The sequence below is a fragment of the Denticeps clupeoides genome, chromosome 15 (assembly GCF_900700375.1).
Source record: "Denticeps clupeoides chromosome 15, fDenClu1.1, whole genome shotgun sequence".
NCBI lineage: Eukaryota > Metazoa > Chordata > Actinopteri > Clupeiformes > Denticipitidae > Denticeps > Denticeps clupeoides.
The window spans coordinates 18602371-18627937 of NC_041721.1; the positions used below are offsets into that span (position 1 = coordinate 18602371).

A 25567-nucleotide genomic window follows, 5' to 3' on the forward strand; every position below is an offset into this window, starting at 1 on the left:
GACACTCCCTTTTCCAATCATACAGAAATGCACTCATTTTGAAATCTCTGAATTATTTATTCCAGTTATAAGATGATGAAAGTGAAAGCGATCGTCATTGTCAAACACTGATAACCAGTGTGTTTCTTTGAAAGGTTTATATGATAATTATTGCACACTCTGAAGAAGCAATAAGGAACAAACCATTAAGAGGAACTTGGAGGTAATATCCAGCAACACCCACAAGCACTGGGTGCTGCTCTCCACAGCAACAATATCAAGCTGAGTGGTCAATGTCAGTCATTTTCTCTAATTATTGCTCATATTTTATTTGATGTTTCTAGAGATACTGATGCCAGTACAGCCAGAAATCTTAATTTGTTATTGGTTATTGGTTCATTTTGTCTGTGTGTGTGCAAGATTATGCAAAAACTACCCATCTCATATCCCAAACAGATGACAGATGTAGAATGGTACATGTACATTTACAGACACGCATATCCAGAGCGACTTACAATCAGTAGTTACAGGGACAGTCCCCCCCTGGAGACACTCAGGGTTAAGTGTCTTGCTCATGGACACAATGGTAGTAAGTGGGATTTGAGCCTAGGGGTCTTCTGGTTCATAGACGAGTGTCTTACCCACTAGGCTACTACCACCCTATGGTACAGTGAGCCTGGTGAGTTTTAGAGCAGATCGCTCCACTGCATTTCACTCACATTTCACTCCTCATGACCCTCACACACACACACACACTCACACCATCTGGGTCCTTCATCAGCTGATGAACACACATCTAGTCACACATTAACCCCTGTCACACATAGAATACAAATTCCCACCATTTGTGTGTGACTGGATGAAACTCAGTATGTGTATGGCCCAGCAATAAACTGTGTATGCATACAGGGAATACTGGGAAAAGTGTGATCGTTGTGTGTGTGTGAGGACTAGCACAGACCAGTGTTACAACACTGTGTGTATGTGTGCATCACCTGCTGTCATTACTTGTGTAATGATTAACTTTAGAGGTGACCATAAGGCCTGATGCTTTTCCCAGTAAGGGAACACATACACATACACACACACAAACACACACACACACACACTGATGTAGTCAAATGTGTTTTTCTGTGTTCACATATTCCATTTAATATTCAGATTATCAGTGTTATTGGCTATTAGATATAAATTTTCATGACAATTTTAGTGACAGGTCTGAGTTGCAGCACACTCACCCACCAACTCTCACACACGCAATACACAGGTAAAGAAGAGGACACGTGAAAGGTGATGTGAGTGCAGTGGGAGGGGTTTATTAAACAGAGAGAGTGAGAGAGACAGTAACATGACCCCCTTGGGATCCGCCCACTTACTGTTCACCACAGTTTATGAAGCGTGATCAGATAAATAGTCTTTGGTGACATACACATAAACAAATATAACTTAACTTAAATACAGTTTGTTTTCTTAAATATTCAGAGTAAATAATATTCACAATGCACTGGTTATATTACACCTTCACACCGACCAGAAGCTCCGCCCCCACACATTCACTATAAAGTGCTTTTCTGTTTCTTTTTGAAATGACCATCTGACCTTGAATCTGAAATGTATGTTCACATTTACCATCACACACACCCACACACACACACATCAGCAAGTCACAGTGGGAGGAGATGTTCCTCTCCACCTTTCTTCCTGATCGGGGGTCATCTTATCTTTGAGCTGCCCAACATTAGGGTGACGGTGGCCACAGCGGCAGCAGGAAGAAGCACAGAGTGACGTCAGCGTTTCAGAGGCGTTTAATCGGACAGCAGTGATCAGAGTTACAGTAGGAGCGCCAACACACGACCATCATAACTTCGGTGGGCACCCTGCCACCACCCACACCACCAAACAGGGCTGAACACACCCTGATGAAGCAGCCTATCAGAGTTCAGATTAAATCGAAGAACAAGGCGACGGCACTTATGCTCAAGTATAGTCAGGTTTTTGGCAGATTCGGGTCAGACAGCGCACTGAGGGGAATTTTTTTCTATCTATTCTTATGTAGAGATGTGGACCAGATTGTCAGATTACTTGAGAGGTTGGTAACAGCACTTATGTACCTGCTGGAAACATGAGAGGAGCGATTAGCTGTGGGCCTGGAACCATGGAGATAAGTAAGCACAGAGGAGCCGTGGAGCCCAGACAGGCCTGAGGAGATTAAAACAGCTATGCTAATCCTGGTGTATGAAAAACAAAACTAATGAATTTGAACAGGCAGCCACTCATTCAGGGGAACAAGGCGTTCCTTTTGCCGTGGGAGTCTGTGGAGGAATATCCACCCATACATTCATTATCAAAGGTGCAATGAGTTGCAACCCAATGTCTCTGCTAGGCCCGTCCAAAATGATATTGGTCCCTTGATTATTGTGCGTTTGTATTTGAAGTTGTGGTTTTCATTTTCTACCATTAGTATGGGTTGCTGGTAGATTTTCAGCTCAACCACACTCAACATAGCACAAAGCACCTCTTACCAAGGTCTGTGGGGCAGAGTTTGCATCTTAAAGTCCCTTCTAATGCTAATGCTACTTAGCATTAGCAGCTACGCTTAAATCTCGTTGATGGTTGATTTGACTCCTATTGGTCTCTTACTGGTTGGTGTGTTAATTCAAAAGGCGTATCTTAAAACGGTCTCTTTCTGTGCCAGGCATAAAAAATGCTCCACCCAGAGATTCAGAGAACACAGTCATTATATTTAAAAGAAATGCTAAGAATAACTGCACAGGCCACACATTTGGCATGATGTCTGTGGATTTGCTTCGCTGTTAAATTCTCATTTGTCAGAGCCAGACTAAAATCTGCTTCTGCAAAACCAGTCACTTTAGGAGCTTGCTAAGAACCATTACAGGTCCTGCAGTGCGGAAACCGGCCCAGTGGCCGTATGTGTGTGTGTGTGTGTGAGATCCAACCTGGAATGACCTAATCCTTCTGCAAACTGAAAGCTTAACTCTGACCTTTCCCTTAAATTTGCTTCCAACTTTTTAAGTACCACATACTGTAAACTGGCTTCTGTGTACCTGTGAATGGGACAGGTAAGGTTTAGGAGGATATGGAAACATCAGGGGGGTGCAGTACTGAAGGGTATGTAGTACTGTCCCCTGAGTGAGTGGCACCCAATCTGTCAGTAAGGCACAATAATCATTTCATAAGAAAAAAAAAAAAAAAAAAGAGAAACATGTCCACTGCATCGCTATCTAAGGCAAAATAATAATAATATAGGCAATATAATAAAATATAGAATAGATAGATTTGCTGTCATCTGTTTCTGAAATTCATCCGTAGCTGTGTGGACTCCGTGGGTTTATTGGGGAGGAGTCTTCCCGCCCGCTTTGGCCCATCAGCTGGTAGAGGCGGTGGCTGAGGTTCTGCACCTGGCAGGTGCCCAGAACACAGCCAACACGCATCAGCTGGGCGTGGTGTGGGTGGTGATAGCTGCGGGAATTGACGTGACGACGGCCGCGCCTCCCTCTTCGCCGTGGTTCCTTCTCCCCGGCCAACGCTACTGGATCCAGCCAGGGAGGCATGTCGGTTGACTCTTGTGGGGTGTGTTTGAGGAGCAGGGCCCTCCAGTGTTGGGAGGGTTGGCGGGGTGGCCAAAGGGGTGCATTCTTCATGGTAGAGTCTAGTAAGATTCCGTTGTGCTCCTGCTCTTCATGCAGTCTTTCAGGGATGCCCAACCTGCAAACACAGAACAAAGTACACATGTTAACTTCAACTGTGAGAGCCAGAATGTAAAAAAAAAAAATTATATATATATCACATTGTTTTTAAAGAATATTGTATATATTAATACATTATTTGTATTTTGTAGAATTGTACATTTTTATATGTATATGTTACCTGTCTCCTGTATTATTTAAGCACATGTTGCCTGTTTTGAATTTAATTTAAACCTGTTGTCTGTCTGATGTGTTATTTAAAATATACATTACGTGATTTAATCATATTTTAGATGCACCATGTAACTTTTAACCCTGTGCTACTTTTGCAATTTCCTCTCATCCTCTGTCTCCTTTGTAATGTGAAAAAAAAAAAAATATTACAAAGGAATATTAAGGGATAGAGTATCTTTCACATAGCCAATAAAAAAACTGCCACTATATATATATATATATATATATATATATACACACACACACATACACAGTGGAGGAAATAATTATTAGACCCCTCGCTGATTTTGTAAGTTTGTCCAATGACGAAGAAATGAAAAGTCTCAGAACAGTATCATTTTAATGGTAGGCTTATTTTAACAGTGACAGATAGCACATCAAAAGGAAAACTGAAAAAATATCTTTAAATAAAATATAGAAACTGATTTGCATTTCATTGAGTGAAATAAGTATTTGAACCCCTACCAACCATTCTGTCTCCCACAGAGTGGTTAGACACGCCTACTCAATTAGTCACCCACATTAATGATACCTGTCTTAACTAGTCACCTGTATAAAAGAAACCTGTCCACAGAATCAATCAGGCAGACTCCAAACTCTGTCCAAGGATGTCAGAGACAAAATTGTGGACCTGCACAAGGCTGGAATGGGAAACAAAACCATTAGCAAGAAGCTGGGAGAGAAGGGGACAACTGTTGCTGCAATTGTTCAAAAATGGAAGGAGCACAAAATGACCATCAATCGACCTTGGTCTGGGGCTCCGCGCAAGATCTCACCTCGTGGGGTCTCAATGATTCTGAGAAAGGTGAGAAATCATCCTAGAACTACATGGGAGGAGTTAGTTAATGACCTCAAAGTAGCTGGGACCACAGTCACCAAGAAAACCATTGGAAACACATTACACCGCAATGGATTAAAATCCTGCAGTGCTCGAAAGGTCCCCCTGCTCTAGAAGGCACATGTGCAGGCCCGAAGTTTGCCAATGAACACCTGAATGATTCAGAGAGTGACTGGGAGAAGGTGCTGTGGTCAGATGAGACCAAAATTGAGCTCTTGGGCATTAACTCAACTCGTCGTGTTTGGAGGAAGAAAAAATGCTGCCTATGACCCCCAAAACACCGTCCCCACTGTCAAGCATGGAGGTGGAAACATTTTGCTTTGGGGGTGTTTTTCTGCTAAGGGCACAGGACAACTTCACCGCATCAACGGGAAAATGGACGGAGCCATGTATCATAAAATCCTGAGTGACAACCTCTTCCAGGAAATTGAAAATGGGTCGTGGATGGGTGTTCCAGCACAACAATGACCAAAAACATACAGCAAAGGCAACAAAGGAGTGGCTCAAGAAGAATCATATTAAGGTCATGGAGTGGTCTAGTCAGTCTCCTGACCTTAAACCAATAGAAAACCTATGGAGGGAGTTGAAGCTCAAAGAAGCACAGAGACAGCCTCGAAACCTTAGTGATGTAGAGATGATCTGCAAAGAGGAGTGGACCAAAATTCCTCCTAAGATGTGTGCAAACTTGGTCATCAACTACAAGAAACGTTTGACCTCTGTGCTTGCAAACAAGGGTTTTGCCACTAATTATTAAGTCTTTTTTTGTTAGAGGGTTCAAATACTTAGTTCACTCAATGAAATGCAAATCTTTTATTTAAAGTTATTTTTTCAGTTTTCCTGTTGATGTGCTATCTGTCACTGTTAAAATAAGCCTACCATTAAAATGATACTGTTCTGAGACTTTTCATTTCTTCGTCATTGGACAAACTTACAAAATCAGTGAGGGGGTCAAATAATTATTTCCTCCACTGTATATATATATATTTTTTTCAGAAGAAATCTTGTACATACTGTACATCCACATAAACAGGTCACTGACGATGGCAGTTTCTGTGAAATGTCACTGGAGTGGCAGGACACAATGAGTCCACAAACAGTGGCGACATTGACCATCTGCTTCTGTTTAACGGCACAGCCACTGTGACTACTGCAGCCGTAGGTGCTCCTGAGCCATGATAAATGTGGAAGTATGTGTGTGTTTGCTCAGATGGCTTGAAGTCCTGGAAAACATCTGTACACATGAGCCAGTCAGTCCTCTGTGGCACGGCAGGAAATAAAATACTGAGCAGCATGACTGTGTTCTCTAACCTCACACTGAATCCTGCAGTCAGGCAAAGGTCAGCTGCCGACTTCTCTCCTCAGACCGGAGTGAGAGTAGACGAGCACTAAACTAGGCCAGAGCACAATCCGGTCCACTCACACAGGTGCTGCATGCTGTTTCCCTGCTTCTACTGTCTTGTGGGTGTGTGGAGGCCACGGCCCGGCGGACAGCTTCCCACAGCTCGAGAACGTAATGAGGGATGGAACACGGCCTCTTCCAAGGGGCCCTTTTCCTGGATACCAGGGCCGGAATGTGTAAAATAACACATCTTCTACTCTCAGAGGCACCAACCAGAGAATGGATCAGAATAACCCAATTTACCAACCCGTAGGCACCCATACCCACCTCTGTAAAGTCGGTATTAGTTAGGAATAGTGCAAGTGTTTATGAGAAATGGTTTGTCTTTCCAAATCTATTGAGGCAACACCAGGTAATGTAAGGTTACGTGACTATACTCATCTCTAGTAATATTTTTTAAGAACATTTTAGAAGGCCCTTACATTCTCATTTCATGCCTTGCAGGGTTAAGCATCTTCACTCATCACTCATCTTACTAGCGAGTTCTGATGTTCCAAGCTCTTAATTTCCAGATCCTTTATGTAAAAATGATTTCATTTGGAGCTGTTCATCTCCCCATTTTTCCAGTGCTAGCATTGGAATTGGAATTAGTCTTGATGGGTTCTTGTTTAGTTAGTGCCACACTCAAACCCGTTTCCATGGCCAAGAATTACTTTTGTCATTGTGATACACTGAAGGCACACGGTGACATAACAAAATGTGTCCTCTGCTTCTAACCCATTACAACTGGCAGCCAAACTGGCAGCCATAAAAGGCGTCCAGGGTGCAGTGACAGGACCTCAGTTCGGAATTTGAACCCGCAACCCTTTGGTTACGGGTCTCATTCCTAACCCGCTAGGCCCCCACTCCAAGTATAAGAAAGTTTATAGTCAAGAGTCAAGGAAGCCCCCACCTCCCCCCAACACACACACACACACACAACATTGTGGGTGTACAATGGCAGGTAACGCAGCGCCCAGGGTGGAGCAGCCAGTGCTATTTGCAGGAGGGCATCATTACCAAAAGCCACATATCCAGCTGCAGATGCCTGTGTGCCAGGGGTGTGTGTGGGCAGCCAAAAAGTCCTGTTGCCATTCGGTATTTGCTGCAGGCACATAAACTCCTGAAAATGAAGTGACCTTTCTCTGACAAAGCTGAGTGAAAGTCGATCCCATCTGCACCTGCAAGCTGAAACCTAACCTGTCACGAGCTTAACAAACCTCAGCACCAATCGCACCTAGAAGAGCGTCAAATTACACGGGATAACACACACAAACGCACACTCTGGGTCCTTTGTGAGTGTAATATAAGTGTAGAAAACCAGCAACTTCAGGAACTTTTTTCAGTCGTTATCCTGTATAAACAGGCCTTTTCCTTGTAGGGACCAACTACATGTCCCCACTGTGCTAATATTTCGCTAGGATGGGAATAAATAAAGATGGTTCTCCAGTCACACGGACAGAGCGGGATCCAGCTGCTTCTCCCAGAATTCTCATCTGGACGGCAACGTTCACCAGTGGGCTTCAGCAGAGTCTCCATCCCAACGTGTGGAATTCCATCCAGTCACATGTCTCCCATCATCTCCAGATTAGGAGCATAATCCGAACATCTGACAGTAACTGGGAGGTGAGTGGCTGCAGGCTGATCAAAGATGCAGCAGACACGTTTAACTTTGCTTGGTGGGGCTGTTGGGAATGATTATGCTGCTTTTTGTTCTCGGCTAATCTGAGCTACTTGTTCTGAGTGAGTCACAACATCTGAGGGATAAGCGGGTTAGCAGTTCTGCCTCCGTGTGCTGAAGCCACTTCAGACAGAACCTGCACACACACACACACACACACACACGTCAGATTCATACCCTCAAACTTGGGAAGACTAATGATGCTCTCCATGCACACACAAAACACACACACACGCACAACCAGGCAATGGCCATGTCTGCTAAATATGGTACACACACACACAGTCTCGAATGACTGCACCTGACTATACACTATAAAACCAATCCATATACACCTCAGAGGTTTTTGTCACTGCTTAAATCTATGTTAAAGTGTGTGCGTGTGTTTGTTATTTGGAAGGGGGGGTGGGTATAGCCATAATCCCAAATGGAATCCATTTAGCAGCTCATGATCAATGTTGTGACCCTTGATATTGAATGAATGCTACAGTCTCACACACACTCCTGGGCACAAAGAGACACTTTATCTAAAGGTCCTGTGTGTGTGTGTGTCATATCCCTTTTAATTCCATAAATATCATATCCATCAGTGACAGGTCATGAGTGACCAGGAATCCAACTGTCCTTTTACATCTGGACACGAACCTGTAGTCAAAGGGTGTTCCCCACAGAGAATCCATAGTAGAAAGTCTCATTTCTCTTACGCACATGTACAGAAACAGCTACACGGTGTGATGAACAAGTGTGAAAATGTGTCCCTTATCCATGTTATTAAGAGACAAGAGGGAAGCAGGCAGAGTGAGAGACAGAACGAGACGAACACTCTGCGTTTTCTCCACATGCTGACTCAGGAGCTGGCTGTAATTTTACCCAGAAGCCGCTTCAAACCAAACTCATTAGAAAAATGAGGCATTCTCCTCTTTCCCACAGCACACCGAGCTCTCCCAGTCGCCCACAGCAACACAACCTGCCAAGGATTCCCTGGCATCAGTGCTGAACACAGGCTGTTTGAAGGGCAGGGGTGAAAAAATCAAAGGGCACCGACTGCATGACTTGGTGCCCGGCCAGCGTCATTTATTTTAGCAACACCGTGTATTCTCCCAGTACGCCACTTCCCCATATCCACAAGCCAGTGTTGATCGAACGTGATTATAATACATTTTCATTCTAAACTAATCAATTCTACCACTTAGTATCAATTTCTATTTACATACCAGTTTTGCATCTGTCGATTCACGGAAATCACTGCCAGGATATAACAATTTTCAACTGGCATTACAGCGGGCAGCCCCTCCCCCGGCTACTTTACTTTACTTTACTGGGCAGACGCTTTTATCCAAAGCGACTTACAAGAGGAAGACACCAGCAATTCTCGTTCGGTTTCCAAATCTAATCAGATGTTTATGGGAGATGAGAGCAGTCAGTGGGCTTGTCCGGGATGACCCCGGAGGACCCTGTCAGTACCCAATCTGTACCACTTGCCCAATCGGTTCCAAGCATGCGTGAGCACACATACTCTGAGAACCACCACATTAGCGTCCTAAATCTAACCTTTGCACGTGCACGGACCGGATCGATCAAGTGGTACGGATTCAGCACTGACAGACCCAATGTTTACCTCAGAGACACAATTTAAACATGGCAGCGAGCGTTAATTCCACAGCACGGTCTGGCAGTATATCTGATATCAACCACGGGAAACCAAAAGATGTGGACAAGAACGTTTGCAACGAAGTGCTTTAAAGTTGTCGCTAGCGAGAAGAAGGACCAGTTTAACAAAGCATCTGAAACAACCTCACTCCGAATTATACCCAGAGTTCCGAGAGGGGAGTAAAGTTTTTGTCCAAACGCAATATGAATATTTTAATTGCAAACAATACTGAAAGTGAAAGCGATGATGTGACTCACCACATCGCAGCACCCAGTGCACACAGTGAAATGTGGTCTCTGCATTTAACCATCACCCTGAGGGAGCAGTGGGCAGTCATGACAGGCACATATATTTTTCACTTATGCGGCTTGAGAAGCGAAGAATCCTTTTTTAGTTTGGCTCAAAAAAGTTTTATGTTTTATTATTTATTATCGATTTATCAATTTATTTACTTATTCATTTATTTTATGTATGCATATGGTGTTCTGACATCTAAAACAATAGTATTTAGGTATTTATTTTTATTGAATTAACGTTTAATTGATTTAAAAGTTCCTGATGCTTAATATGAATTCACTTTTGGCGATCTGGAACAATAGCTTTTACAGACCTCAAGGGGGCGATATAAAATCTAAGTTCTGATTCTAAGTGCTGATTTGCCACCACAGATGGGAGACTGGAACCACTGTGAAAAAAGTCTTCTCCAGCACACAGCAAAGAGTTTTCATCGGATAAGGTTGGGACTCTGGGTGTGTTGAACCACGCCCTGAACCATTCTCTGTCAGCTAGATCCTGGCATCTTGAAATATGGGAAAGGAAGATCTACGGATGGAGAGTGAGGTAGTCAGCTGACTTCATAACGTGGCCAACGTGACCAACTGAAGCAACCTCAGATCCCAACACTGCCTCCACAGGCTTGTATGCACTCATGCTCCGATCACTCGTGAACAGGACTCACCAGACCACACCGATCCACTGATGGCAGAGGCCAAACTTTGTACTTTGTGTACACAATCTAATGTAATCAATAATTACATTTTTAATAGTTACATTTTTTCCTCAGTATAATATATGTGACACAGTGCTCACTTTATCGTATGGTTTTCGTTACAGTATTAGGAGCACGTCTTCAACCACTGCCGTTTAGTGGCAGAAATTATGGCTTGTGTGTGTGTGTGTGTGTGTGTGTGTGTGTGTGTGTGTGTGTGAGAGCTGTGATCAGACCAGAAATGGAAAACCACACAATTCTGTGCTAATTGCAGGATCTGTCACACAGAACCAGTTTCTCCGCTTCCTTTCTTTCACCAGTCCAGAATTTCCAGGCATGTAATGAGCAACACGAACACGTTCAGAAAATGCGCTCAGGAGGGTGAAGCTCCTCTTATCAAAACCAGACTTTTAACCTTGACTTCACGCCGCTGACGCAACTGACTATCTGCGCTGTTTGCGTTTCGATCCCCACGCAGAACACGCAGCAGAACTCAGGAGAACCCAGAACCCGGGTTCTGGTCTTCCCAGCACAACTCGCAGTAATAGGAAAGAAGGAGAGAAGGAAAGAGGAGTTTAGAGAGAGAAGGAAGGAAAGAGAAGAGAAGAGAAGAGGTACCTGGCCAGGTGCGCGGCGGAACGCGTGCGTTTCGCGCGGCACGTCTCCTCCTCGCCGCGACCTTCAGCGGGGACCCGCCCCGTTACGCGGACATCACCGGAACCGGGTTCTCACCTGCTCCTCTGAAGGCGGCCGCCAACTGGAAGGGCCAGCAGCTCCTGGAGAGAGAACAGGCTGACGCAGCACACGGCGACCGGGAGAAGGCAGCGCATCGCCGGGGAGCGAAGCTGCAGAGCACCTGGACCCGCGTGGGCTTCTGTCCCGAGGGGGAACTGAGGTGGAGCCGCCGGACCGTGACTGAGGAGCTGCTTGAGCTGCTTGAGCTGCTTCTGCTGCTGCTGCTGCTGCTGCTGCGGGTGTCCCGAGTGCGCTGGACGCGTCTGACGCGGCTGTGCGCGTTTAAATAGCGTGTGGGCGGGGCCAGAAGAAACTTCGTGTGGGACCAGGCCATTATTTCATATAGTTATTACCAGTATTCAGACCACGAATCCTTGTTCAAACTGAAGTGACAGTGAATGTGGGAGAGTGAGTGATTTGAAGATTTTGGGGCCGGGGTGGATTTTGTGGGTCGTTCTAATGGTTTTAGTAATTTTACACCCCCCCCCCCCCCCCCCCCCCCCCCCCCCCCTTCCCTGTGTATTTATCTGTCTAAATGCACACTGTGTCTGGGGGATAAGAATTATCCGACTTTTACATTCCCATTGGGTACCTTATTCCCATAAGGTACCACAAGCTTCCTTACTGTAAGTACAGTAAGGCGCCCATCAGTAAATGTTCCCAAACCGGTGCCATGGGATTCCCGCTGGCGTCAACCCCCGGAACCAGAGCAGCACCTTCACCTCTGACCTGAGAGGCGATCCATGGTCGCGGCTTGTGGAGAAGTGAAACTCATTCATCTGAAAACCAACACACGAGAAGCGCTTGAAGTGTGGTAGCGGCTTCCGCAAATGTCAACAGAGGTTCCTCAAACCGGTCCTGAAGCCAGCGTTTCGTCCGAGGCTGGGACATCAGCACGCTGTTCACAGTGTTCCGTGGGCCTAAACGCATACACAGGCTAATTATGCAATCACACTCAGTGTTCCTAATCTCATCCAAAGCTGGAATTACACAAGTGACGTTGATTTTTTAAAGTGAAAATCCAGATGGAAATGAGTGACCAACCCAAGTTCCTTGTTGACGGTTTTACAATTTAAACCCACAGTAAGACATTTCTGTAAAAGTTTACATACACAAGATTTTCTCTTAAATCATAGGAAAATGTCAATTGTGCGGAATTGTCCAGGTGTAAGCATCCTGCCGGCATGGGCTCTGCTGTCTGCCCCCCAAACGCTGAATTACAGCACAGGCAGCCACCCAGACGTCCAGATACTGCTGGTTAATGATTGGTCCACTGTTTCTGTGATAAACTCAGTCATCATCCATTCCAGGTTAAAATCAGGTCGGCCCGGATTCTAGCCAGTTGCATAATCAACAGAGAACGTGTGACCCCGGACGACCGTGGTCTTTCCAGCCATACTGAGCGTTTCCCGTCACTCTCGACTGAGCTTGGAGATGTTGGAGATGTTCTCTGTGGCACGTCGCCAGTGTTTAGATGTAACCCAGATAAAAATAAATGAAGCGTTATTACTCCGGACAAACATGGGGGTCGCCATGAAAACATCATGCAGCCAGCGGGTCTGCTTTTCGTCTACAGGATCTATTTCACGATGAATTGACACCTGTGGACACTTGCTTTGTGTGTGTGTGTGTGTGTGTGTGTGTGTGTGTGTGTGTGTGAATGTGGGGTGCTGTATAGATGGCAGCAGAAACTCTGACCAAACACTGACACCTAGTGGTCCTCTGACTGAGACCAGAGCCACTTAGAATGTGTGGAATTTAAGAGTGTTTGTGCAGCGGCCTGTTCGTTTGTGGACAAAGTTTTTTTTTATCTCCCACAGGGAGCACAAGATGTTTGCATCACAGTGAGGAATAAAATGTCCTAATTACTTATCAAGTAATGGTGCGGGGACGACACACTCTTAATGTCAGAGTGTCTCATGTTTTGAACCCATGCCCAATGTTATCCCTGTGAAGAATCATTTCCCCACTGCTGTCAGCTGTGATGTTTACTGGGTCTGCTGGCCGTATTCAGTATGCAGTCTAATAAACGTATGTGTGTGTGAGTGTGTGCATGTGTGTGTGTGTGTTTGTTTTCTCTACATGTGACTGAATGCACCATACTGCCATACTGTCCTGGGAGAATTTTGTGTTTACCAATAGGCAGTGGTATAGCAGAATAAATCCAGAGTATATCCAGGTAGGTCAGTAATGTGGCAGGTTTAATATTACTGCACTTTACTGTGATAAAAACTTGAAAGCACGTTGTAAGTCGCTCTGGATAAGGGCGTCTGTCAAATGCCGTAAATGTAAATGTAAAAATGTTCAATAATTAGACTATATTACATGGACTACGACTAAGTCAGATTTAGTTTGCAATGTGCACTGCAGTAGTAATTCCACAAACATGATTTTATTTTCATGTACACACCCCAACAACAAAGTTAGCATGCAAAGTATTAAAACTGTGATCTTTAATGATCATATTGAATTAATTATGTTAAGTTCTTTGACTCCCAGTGTAATGAGATTTTATGGCTCCAAATTCTGACTGAAAGATGTCAGAACACACAATGTATCACAATGTGTTGTGTATGAGACTGTGTATCTGCAGGCCAGTAAGTCGGGCCCACATGTCCACCTTCAAAAGCACCTACCATGGGCACATGAGCACAGAACAGCAATGGAAGAAGGTGCCATGGCAAAAAGGGTAGGTGTTATTTAAGTCGTCAAAATATTAAGGCTGATCGGTCTATTAACCATCATAAGGCAATTTTGACGTGAAAATGAAGTGATTGTAAACGTGTCCTCTGCGCTTAACCCATCACCTTAGTGAGCAGTGGGCAGCCACGAAAGGCGCCCGGGGAGCAGTGTGTGGAGATGGTACTTTGATCAAAGGGACCTCCCCATACGCAACAAAAATATATTTCTCAATATATTATGTGACAATATATTTCGTGTGTATTCATATATTGTGAATTGTACATAGTAATATATGTTGATATATTCTATAATAATATATTTTATATGTAAGTAATATATAAATATATGAAATAGGATATACATGAAAATACTGCAATTATTGCCGTTTTCATATATTGAATACATACTATTTAATATGTTATTTTAAGCACTAAAATATGTTTCTCATGTATTGAAATATATTTACCAATGAATTGCAATATAAATTCTAGTATGTAGGGATATACATTTGTTTCGTAAGGGTCAATGCCTCAGCACCTTGCTCAGTGGCACCTCTGGATTTGAACCGGCAACCTTCCGATTACGGGTCCATAATCAAAAAAAAAGTCGCAAAAGTACTGCACTTGTAAAATTAAAAATGAAATTGTTGTGGTCAGAAGAAGGCCATGGCTGACTGGTGGCTCAATTGCAAAGGTCATGCTTTCAGAAGTTGCTAAATGCACCAACGTAGTCTAGGATTTGCATGATGCCCAGAAGCCACTTCCTGTCTACTGCTTTGTTGGCAGGAAGTCACATGACAGTTATATCCTGCCTGATGGTGTGCTCTTCATGCCTCAAAACAACAAGTATATCATAGTGGGGCCATTCAGAGTGCAGAGGAGACAACATTTACACACACAAAACACAACTTCGTAATCATATATTAGTGCAAACCTAAATGTCTATCATCATAGAAGACTTTCATAATGCTTAACCTGACTATAGCCCTAAATTCAACCTCAAGAACATTTTATTTTAGTTTATGAAACCTACATGATATATGCTGCTTATCATTGCAACACATATGCATGTTTCATGCAAAGCACGGGGAAGATGTAGATAGGAACACTTTTGTCCACCATAAACTCCACAGGTCCACGAACAGATCAAATTTCCTGGGAGAAGAGGGGCTTGCTTTTGTAGCCCCGAGGTCGTGCTTTCAGAGCCTCTCAATCCGAATGGGTGTGCACCTTGGCGTCGTGGCAACTGTAAGAGTGACCTAACGGTGAGCTCAGCAAGTTTGACCAGATGTTAGATGGCTGCAGATAAAAACTTTCCCTGAGGTCTCGGTGTGGTTTTTGGAACAGGCCTGCTGCATCTTGACGTTTGTGACTGCTGGTCTCCTCTTGTATGATATGTATGAACTGTGAATGTCCAATCACAGTCCAGGCCATCGCTGGACCACTGGACACCGCTCACTGCACAGGTTTATTGCAGCCTGTGTTGGCATGTGAGTGTGTGTTGGCGTAGACTTTTTGGGACGGTAGTAAGGATTACATTTAGCAACAGTGTCTCGTTCTCCCTGACCGTAGTGGAGGGTGTGTTTTTCGTCCTCGGTCACACCTCTTTTCCTCTCTTCCTCTTTTATTCCCTCCAAATAGCACGCACAAGGGGTGTTATCTGCCAGACAGCTGAAAGCTGGAGCTCCTCCTTCCTTCCTTCCTTCCTTCCTTCTGTCAGAGATTCAGCTACAGTTCAGGGCTATGGAGGTTTAGGGTGACCAAATCTGAGCTTGTGAAACAGAGGACATCTTGAGTGGGGGGTGGTCACTCTCGTATGTAAGTGTGTATTAGTGTGTGTGGGTGTTGGGACAGTGGAGGTGATTGAGACTGTGTCTGGATAAACGGCCGAGCTCCACTCCACGGTCCGAGAGAGAAAAATGGCCTGGGAATGTTTTCAACAGAACAGTGATGAGTACTTTGGGTTGAAGGGCACAGAACAGGAAATGTTGGAATTCTTGGAGTGCCGCTTCTGTGCTGACAGCCAGGGACTGTCCTGCAGGAAGCCGGCCTCTAGGTCAGCTGCTTCTCTCTCTCTCTCTCTCTCTCACTCCCACACCAAGGATGAGCGTATTCAGCGCTTCAAGATCGGTAGCTGGGCCGGCCTGATGACTGCACTGTGTGTGGCTTTATTATGCAACCAAGTATGCAGATGTGTCCGCTGTGGGGACGGCGTGGGACACAGGCAGGAAGCAGCCTACTCCATATGTCCATACGGTCACAGAAGAATGCAACGCTGCAGTAGAAAGCTCTCACTTGGTTACATAGCAGGGTGAAATGACTGTGTTACTGAAATTACATGGGGCACAGTAATGTGTCTTTCTCAGTATAAATTATGACATTCATGTCATTTGTAACTGTCTGAGCGTAAGGGCAAACCTGGAATTATGAAACATCTGGAATGGTGTTACAACACAGGCCAAAAGTTTGGACACACAATGTGTTTTTTTTATTTTCATTACCATTTACGTTGGTAGATTCTCACTGAAGGCATCAAAACTATGATCACATGTGGAGTTATGTACTTAACAAAAAGTGGAGACCTGACCTCCACAGTCACCGGACCTGAACCCAATCCAGATGGTTTGGGGTGAGCTGGACCAACAAGTGCTAAACACCTCTGGGAACTCCTTCAAGACTGTTGGAAAACCATTTCAGGTGACGACCTCTGGAAGTTCATCGAGAGAATGCCAAGAGTGTTCAAAGCAGTAATCAGAGAAAAGAAACTAGAATATAAAACATGTTTTCAGTTATTTCACCTTTTTTTGTTAAAGAAAAAATCTACCAATGTAAATTGTCATGAAAATAAAGAAAACACACTGAATGAGAAGGTGTGTCCAAACTTTCGGCCTGCACTGTACCTCATGTGTACAGGGACAAAGCTCAGTGTAAGAAGTTTATATTAAATCAGTAGACAAATTCATACCAGCCCTGTCTGGATATGTGGGATGCTGTATAGAGATACTGAGATATTTGTCTTTTTTTTACCTAGGATGCTTCAACCTCTTGGGTTTTGAACAGATGCTATTTTGGAATTACAAATAGTCACCAGGTGTCCTTCTCTATGACATGATATCCTGCTTCTTGAATGGTGGCTACACCAGATTGACAAAATTCAGGACACTTGTACTAAATAGTTTAAAAATAGTTCGTAAAAAAATGTATCGTAAAATAAATGTATTGAAGCAATTTATATCATTCCTCTTTCCCTCTCTCTCCCTTTCTCTCCATCCCTGCCTCTCTCTCTCTCGCTCAGCCCTCTCTCTCTTTCTTTCTTTCTCTCTGTCCCTCCCTCTCTCTCTCCCTCCTCCCTCCGGGGCAGTGTCGGCCTAACGGTTAAGGAAGTGGCCCCGTAATCAGAAGGTTGCCGGTTTGGATCCTGATCCGCCAAGGTGCCACTGACTCCACTGAGGTGCCACTGAGCAAAGCACCGTCCTCACACACTGTTCCCAGGTACCTGTCATGGTTTCCCACTGCTCACTAAGGGTGATGGGTTAAATGCAGAGGACACATTTCACTGTGTGCACCGTGTGCTATCACAAGTGACAATCACTTCACTTTATCACTTTATTCTCTCTCTCTTTCTCCCTCTCTCCCTCTCACTCCCTCTTTCTCACCCCCCTTCCTCTCTCTCTCCCTCCCTCGGGCTCCTCATTGCGCATGCGCAGCGCTGCGTGCTGTCAGGGCGCGCCGACAGTATGGCGGCGGAGCTCCGCGGGGAGGATGCTGCCGTTGTCGGCCGTGATGACTCTTCTCTCAGCGGAACGCGGAGTGAATAACGTGCGCGGCGGGAACAGGAGCCAGTACAGAGAGCAGCTGCGCTAGTGCGGCCAGGATGGCCCGGCTCGCAGATTACTTCGTGGTGGTCGGATACGACTTCGAGAAGAGAGGTGAGCGGCGGAGGCGCTAGCTGCTAGGCTACAGCCTGTTAGCCGCGGTGCAGCCCCGGGGGGACTGGAGGCGGGACGGGACGGGACGGGACGGGAGGCGGCCTGTCAGGTGTCCCGGACGGAGCCGGGTGCCCGGGTCGGGCTGGGTAAACAGCGGCGCTCGGCGAAGTGGAATTTTACCATCCAGCCCGCAGACCCGCCCGGCCCGGGCCGTGACCGTCTCCCCGGTGTCGGACCGCAGGCTCTTCCGGCTGCTAGTTCGGGAACTCCTCGGTGTGACAGGAGTCTGGGATCAGTGGGCATTCGGGCGCCCGGAACCGCACCGCACACCCCGGCCGGGCGCTGCAGCTGCGTGGGACCGTTATCTGAGCCCCCACCCTCCCGCTTTGTTTGTGGCCTAGTTTCGTGTCACATAATGGCTTGTTAAGCATCTATTATTCACGAGTGGTTCCGCGCGGTGCGTGTGTGTCGTGTTGTGAAGGAGTGTACGGAGGTGATCCTGCCCGGCTTGGGCCATGATGCCTCCTGGAGAAATTCACCAGCGAAAGGACCAGCACCTCCATCAGCTGCCGTCGTCGAGGAACTTGTGGAGATTACTTTAGGGTGTGTGTGTGTGTGTGTGTGTGTGGGTTTCAGGGTTCTGGTGATTTTGTGCTCCTTCCCGGCAAGACCTGCTGTGCAGGTGCAGATCAGGTGCTTGTGTTTAACAGATCCTGGAATAAGTTGTGTGTGTGTGTGTGATAGATCACTATTTCTGTTTGTGCATGTTGCCCAGACATGAATGTACATGTATGCATGAGTGTGTGTGTGTGTGTGTGTGTGTGTTAGACAGGTTTCTTCTCTCTGATGTACAGATGTTGACGAGTTCCCCTACGGAGGAACGCTGTCTCTCATGGTGCTGCACACACACAGTGTGTGTCTACACAGGGCGGTGTTTTGACTTCTAGCAGCAAATCAGACAGTCCAATGATCATTCGTCTTTTGATGGACCGCCCAAACCAGTCATCTCTGTTTTCTGGCGCTTTCACTTTCACTCCCTCCCTCCCTCCATCATTTTCTCTATCTGGGTGGAGGGCTGGCTGCGGTTCTGGGGGGATTTTGTGTGTGTGTGTGTGTGTGTGTGTATCAGGTATCGAAGTAACAAGCTGACTATGTAGGGTGGGGGAGTCAAATACAGTATTAAGTGCAGGAGAACCTTCTTATTATATCATAACATTTAATGCGAATGATAGTCAGACTCGTAGTCAGACATTGACAGTATTGATCCTTTAATAACTAATGCTTTGTTTGCATCGTATTATTTTGGAACGCACTCGATGTCATATATGAAAAAAACACTATGATGCACTATGATCTTTTACTCGCCCGAATAGAAGAGAAGACTGTATGTGTAGTGGGTTTAAGCGGTGCGCGTGCGGGAGTGTAGAGCGAGATGTAGACTAGGGAGGGAAGGCCAGGAAGGTCGAGCTTCCTGCGCACAGGAATTCTCAAGTGTTTCATTCCAAGATTCATATTGATCGGCAAATCAATAAACCTTCTTGTGAAATGATACGTTTTCTCCAGCCTGGTTGATTGTGAACGACCTGTAATTAACCGAATGTCGTGGTTTCTTTGGTTTTGCGAGTTTGGTGGCTCTGGTTTTTGTGCCCATGCAGTTTAACCGCCGCCCATGGTGGCGACGGAGTAATCGCCACGTACCAGGAAGCTCCCCCGAGAGACGCTGTGCATTTGCTAAGTCACCTGTCCTCTGTCGCGAATAATTTATCGCGTCAAACTTTTAAAAAATGGCCTCTGGCTCTCATATTCATATCCCTGCCGCATTCGAAGAACCATGTTTGTTCTCGGTTCCTGCAGTGCGGAAACAGAATAAAGGGGGAACTTCCTCCAACAAGTGCTATAAAAAGAGCTCCTAATTTCCAGTTTTCTACGTCATGATACGGCTCCTTCGCGTGTGGCCTGGGAGAGCACCCTGATTTTTCCTGCCCGTGCAGTGCACCTTCGCACCACTGTGCCATTATAGACGAGACTGTGCCCCTTATTATGCATGACTACCGGATGCTGTTCAACGGTGACACGTTGAAAACTGCAGCTTACTGCTGTAAATGCCCCATCCTCATCCAAAATGACTATTTTTTTTTTTTGCTTTTATCGGTCCCCTAATACTGTATCTGAAGTCTCTTTCCGAAGTTCAGCATTGATGCAGAATTACAGCCACTTTGATCCAGTCCCACTATGAGATTCCCCCAGGACACACCGTTTCGGTGTCTGTAGCTTTAAATGCTTTAAATGCGGCCTATAGAAGTTGAGGATCATTCATGGAAATGACGTCAACACCATTCACCAACCACAATGTTTGGCACAGACAGGAAGTTGTGTCTGTTATATCTCCCCTTGGGACGACATAAGGGGACAAATTCCAGATCCGACCGTCTGAGCTGCCGCTCTCTGAACGATGAAGCAGAATAAAGCTCTCTTTACTCCTATCGCCATTTCTAGCCACTGCAGGATCATAGACCAGCTAGGGGAAATCGTATTAAGGTTAAATAATCTTTTTTAGGGGACCTTTAAAACAGTTGGATTGCACTCTTGTGTTTGAAATAGTATTAGCAACAATTTATTTCAATATTTATGATCTTTAAAAACAGTGAACTTGATATTCACCGTCCTTCATTAGCCAGGATTTATCATAGGTGGGGTGAAGCCCCTCTTCTTCCACAGTTAACCACAGAAAACCACAGAGCATAACTGATCAATTCAGCAAAGCATTATAATAGTTTAAAGACAATAATATGGGCGCAACAAATAATGAAGATTTCTTCTCTCATTTGTGCTCATGTTGTGCTCAACGTGAACGTGCTGACCAGATGGGAATCTGCTCCTCTTTATCATTGTCTTCTGATGTAGGAATCTGCTGGAGGAGGAGAAGAAGGAGGGGCTTTAGGATCAGGATCAGATGATCTCAGAATCTGTAAACAACCCTACATAATAAAATCAAAATAAAAGTGGAGATCTTCCGATTATCTGTGTGTGGGTATCTGCTGACACTGGAATTCTGGGAATGTTGCTGCTCTGTATTCAGCCTTGTAGAAGGTCCTTACAGCAGGAGGTTGTGACTCTGCCCTGACCCCTAAATTACGGCGGCGGCGGCTATTGCTTGAGTGGCTCAGGACTGGGATTATAATCCCTCCCCCATGGCCGCTGCTAATCCCGCTCTCTGAGCCGACTGACTGCTGATTGGCCGAGGGAGTGGCCTGCCATTCATCAGATGCTCATAGGTGGCTTCTGAGAGGACACTATGTGTGTGTGTGTGTGTGTGTGCGTGTGTGCGTGTGTGTGTGTGTGTGAATATCCTAATTCATAACATGAGCGTGACCATTCCACCTTTCTAACAGTGAGCAGAAGTGTGTCATATGTGCATGCACACACACACACGCACCTTTCATGATGCTGCACTGAGAAGGTGTAGTGAGACTTAATTAAAAGGATTTAGTGTTATTAGCATTAAACCGTACTGTAAGATTAGTGTGAGTGTGTTTTAATCTGACCAGGCCATGCTGTAAATACAGTTGTGTGCTGTCAATGCTGTGCCGATTTGAGCTTTATGTTCCATATTTACAAAATGCATGCTCAGCGTCCCTGAGAGTGGCCGTTCGGAAGCTATGAATAGGAGAGGATTCTGTTGCTCTTACTGCCACAGACCAGTTCATCCTATTAAATTACCAGTGAGACAGCCCACCCTTATGTAGGCATCAACACGTTACATGATGATGCTTTAATATATTGGCCACTTGACATTAGAAAGGGTGATAAAATGCACAAACGATGATCTAAAAAATCAATGAATAAATCCAGACATACTGGATTCCCAGCAGAGATTTAATATGTGTTTTTTCCTGTTTCAGATATGTTGCCCTGGATTATTTATGTGTCTTGAGTGTGTGTGTGTGTGTGTGTGTGTGTGTTCACTTCATGCTGTTTAAGGACTAAGAGTAGGGGTAACCGCTGATATGGGGACTGGGCATCTGTATGCATAATTTTTAAATAATATATAAATCATTTTTTAATAAACATTTTTATAATATTTTTGATCCACAGATAACAAACAAACGAATAAGAAAATGCATGAATAAATAAATAAATAAGAATATTGCACTCCTTGCTTCTCATGCTGCAGAAGTTACTATGCCTCCGTTTCACCTTCTCAGCATTTTAGCATCTTGCTCACAATAATTAAAACCAATCACCTGATGACGGTGGCTGAGAATTAGCATTTAATAGCCAGGTAGCCTGTTGCAAAGTCTGCCGGCAATTTCTGCGAGCCTGCAGATGCAAAACTGGAATATAAGTATCGATACTAAATGTAGATATCTGAGAATTTTTTTGATAACAAAAGTGAGTACAGTCAGACAGAACTAGATTTCACACACTCTCACACAGCCACATACCCCCCCCCTCCCCTTGTACATGCAAACATATTTCTAGAGAAATATCCTGTTGGCCAGCTCTGTCCATCACTTCCTGTCTGAGAGAGAGAGTCGTGTGTGCACACATGCATTTGGGAAGGATGTGACTTTGTCGAGAAGTTATGCACAATTGAACATGCACCTATCATGGGAGCTCTGGAGTAGGGACTGGGTTGAGCTGGGAGGTGTGGAAGCTGTTTTCTTGCAGGCTCTGTTGCTCTTCAGTTAATGGGTTCAGGTACAGATATGCTGGTCGTACTCTAATATGGATAGTTTTTATCCCATAAACCCCTGTGAAAGAAAAGAAAGTGAAATGATTGTCATTGTGAAACACTGCAGCACACCACACGGTGCACACAACGAAATGTGTCCTCTGCTGTTAACCCATCACCCTTGGTGAGCAGTGGGCACCATGACAGGCACCCGGGGAGCAGTGTGTGGGGACGGTGCTTTGCTCAGTGGCACCTCAGTGGTACCTTGGCGGATCAGGATTTGAACCGGCAAATTTACTGGAACTGGAGGCACACTGTACTGGAATTTTATTATACGGCATTTATGGCCCTGAGTCTTTGGGCTGTCGAACTCGTATCACTTTTTCCTGTCATCTGAGCCTTTTGTGTACTTTTCATGTACCTTAAATCATTTATAGATGTTGTCCTGGAGCATGAATGATCGACCAAGTCCGTGAGTTGCTTTGGTGAAAGGGTGTAATGTAAGGTTGCTGCTCTATATTGGGACTTTTGTACTGTGCAAAAGATTAATGCAGGTCTGAAAAAGGGTTGTACATTAACAATGCTTTCAAAAATCTAAACAATATGCACAATATTCTAAGTGGGTGTACAAAAAGAAACACAAAATGTGTTGTTACTAAACCTTTGCCTTCAAACCAGCAACATTTCTTATAGTTTCACCTGCATAAAGGCAGGGACTTTGTAGGATTATATTCAAGTGTGTGGCAAAAAAAAATATACCAGACTGGGTGGGGAAACATCCAAACAACAAAAGGTTGTGGAAGACGGTTTCAATCATAGACGCAGTGGACGACAAAGTAAATGAAAAAGACATCAAGCTTTTTTCCAGCAGTGCCATCAGCTCACAACTGGCAGAGGTCAGTGGGATCCAGGTAGACCCATCTACTGTCCAGAGAAGTCTGGCCAGAAGTGGTCTCCATGGAAGACTCATGGAAGACTCCAATGGCTCAACTCAACAGTGGTGGTGGTGGCTCCACGGGTGCCTGTCATGGCTGCACACTGCTCACCAAGGGTGTGCTGTGGTGTGTTTCACAATGACAATCACTTCACCTTCACTTTCAGCTGTGCATGAGAAGTAAGGGACTGGGGCGCTGTGTCAGAAGTCAGGTTGGTCGCCTGGAGAGCGATACAGGCAGCAGTGAAGCATGGTGAGAAATATGGGCTGATACTTCATAATTCAGTATTGTCAGGTAGGCGTTTATTCTGCCGCAGAAGAATGATGTCAAACGTGCAGCCAATCTTCAGCGTTAAGAAGAATAAAGAGTCCTAATAACCACAGTATTACTAGAGCCCTGCTCTCAACATCGTGTCTGTCTGGGATCACATGAAGAGGCAGAAGGATCTGATGAAGTCTACAGGCACAGAAAATCTGTGGTTTGTTCTCCACAATGTTTCTTGCTCCGTGAAATATTAATTTCATATGTAGCAAAAATTTCATTTTTTGCTATTAATAAATTGCTGAAAATTTTTTTTTTTTTTGAACGCATTCTTAGCTTTCAGCATTTTAAACTCACTATAGCAGTTTAAAAGTATAACATTATAAAACAGGGAAAAAACTACAAATTCCTTCCTTTCGGTCTTTGTTCATATGTGAGCGCTTACAGTTGTGGAAGTCACAGTTTTGGCTGAATGGTGGACCATATCATATCCAAGACCATATCAATGAAAATCTCAGTCGGTAGAGAATCAGAGTTTTAATCTGGGGCTCCAGGGTTCAATCCTTGTTTGGACGGAAAGTCCACCTCGTCTATATGCCAGAAGACGGCAGAAGATTTTTTTTCGTGTTGTCCCCGCGGAAAAATGGCGTGTTTTTGAGGTAAATCTCGCTGCAAGCTGTCTGAACTTTGTTTGCTCTGCTGCGCACCTCCTCGGACAGACAGTGTGTCGTCTGCTCACGCTCTGCCCATTCGCTCGGTTCCGTTCGCCCACCGCGGCATCACTGCAGCTGCCGCTCTTCTGCCTGTCTTCCCAACGCCCCAGGAGGTCACCAACTCTCCAGTCTGTCAGTCCAGCCCACCCAGCACGTTGGCTTATGCATGTATGGTATTTACCAGACGCCCTTATCCAGGGCTACTTACAATCAGTAGTTACAGGGACAGTCCCCCCCTGGAGACACTCAGAGTTAACAACAACAACAACATTTATTTCTTATATAGCCCAAAATTACACACAGTATGTCACAATGGACTTTGACAGGCCCTACAGTTGACACCCCCCACACTTGACCCTTCTGCACACAAGGAAAAACTCCACACAAAAAAACTCTAGGAGAGAGAAAAAAAGAAAGGACGAAACCTTAGGAAGGAGTGATAGAGAGAGGGACCCCCTTCCAGGGTAGAGTGAGCCTGCAAGTGGTGTCAGTGCAGGGCTGGTGATTGTCCAATAAGAGAAAAAGACCTACAGTTGTAGAGGTGGTGAAGTCCAAAATGTAGTCCAGTGTCATGGTATACAAAGTTAAGTATCTTGCTCAGGGACACGATGTTAGTAAGCAGGATTTGAACCTGGGTCTTCTGGTTCATAGGCGAGTGTGCTACCCACTAGGCTACTACCACCAGCAACCCAGATATTAACTGATAGAACAGAGTCTAGGGTGCAAAATTGCCAAAGTGGTAAGTGGCTTGGTCACGGCTGGTCACCCAAAAATCACTGATCTCCACGGATTCTTTTCTGGTACAAAACACACATGCACCAGGAGAGTTTATCTGGATGGCGAACCTTGAAAGTGACGTACATACTCAATGTTGTATATTTGTGTGATTGTTGTATTGTCTAACAAATAAAGAAAACAGTACCTGTGTCTTACAAATCTTTAGTTACATAGATATATTAATATTTCAAACACATTTTACACAGGTATACACTAGTTGGTGAGTGGATATATTTTAGTGTGTGTTGGAGTGATAAACTTCTCACACAGTGCTGGTCAGGGTGACTAGTTGTTACCATGGTAGCGTTGTGTCACATGTACGTGGTTTAGATGTGGTTGCTGTGTTCTGAGTCGCATGGAAGCTCCCTTCTCTTCTCTGTTCCATTATTAAATGGTGTTTATTTT

General features: G+C 44.9%; 2 protein-coding genes across 6 annotated transcripts in view; one reads left to right on the top strand and one right to left on the bottom strand.

Annotated features, from left to right (window-relative positions):
- Nucleotides 1–1273: 1273 nt before the first annotated feature.
- Nucleotides 1274–11436, bottom strand: adm2a (adrenomedullin 2a). The gene is made up of 2 exons (XM_028954877.1): nt 11189–11436; nt 1274–3705 (listed from the first exon to the last, which is right to left on the bottom strand). Exons 1-2 carry the CDS (start codon nt 11284–11286, stop codon nt 3300–3302), a joined length of 504 nt encoding a protein of 167 aa, XP_028810710.1. The 5' UTR covers nt 11287–11436; the 3' UTR covers nt 1274–3299.
- Nucleotides 11437–17595: 6159 nt separating this feature from the next.
- Nucleotides 17596–25567, top strand: part of sbf1 (SET binding factor 1) — a 43591-nt gene continuing 35619 nt past the window's right edge. For all 5 annotated transcript variants that reach the window (XM_028954546.1, XM_028954548.1, XM_028954547.1 and 2 more), the window contains exon 1: nt 17596–17801. In XM_028954546.1, coding sequence (XP_028810379.1) covers nt 17747–17801 — 55 coding nt within the window. In that variant the 5' untranslated portion in view covers nt 17596–17746. The remainder of the gene's footprint in view (nt 17802–25567) is intronic.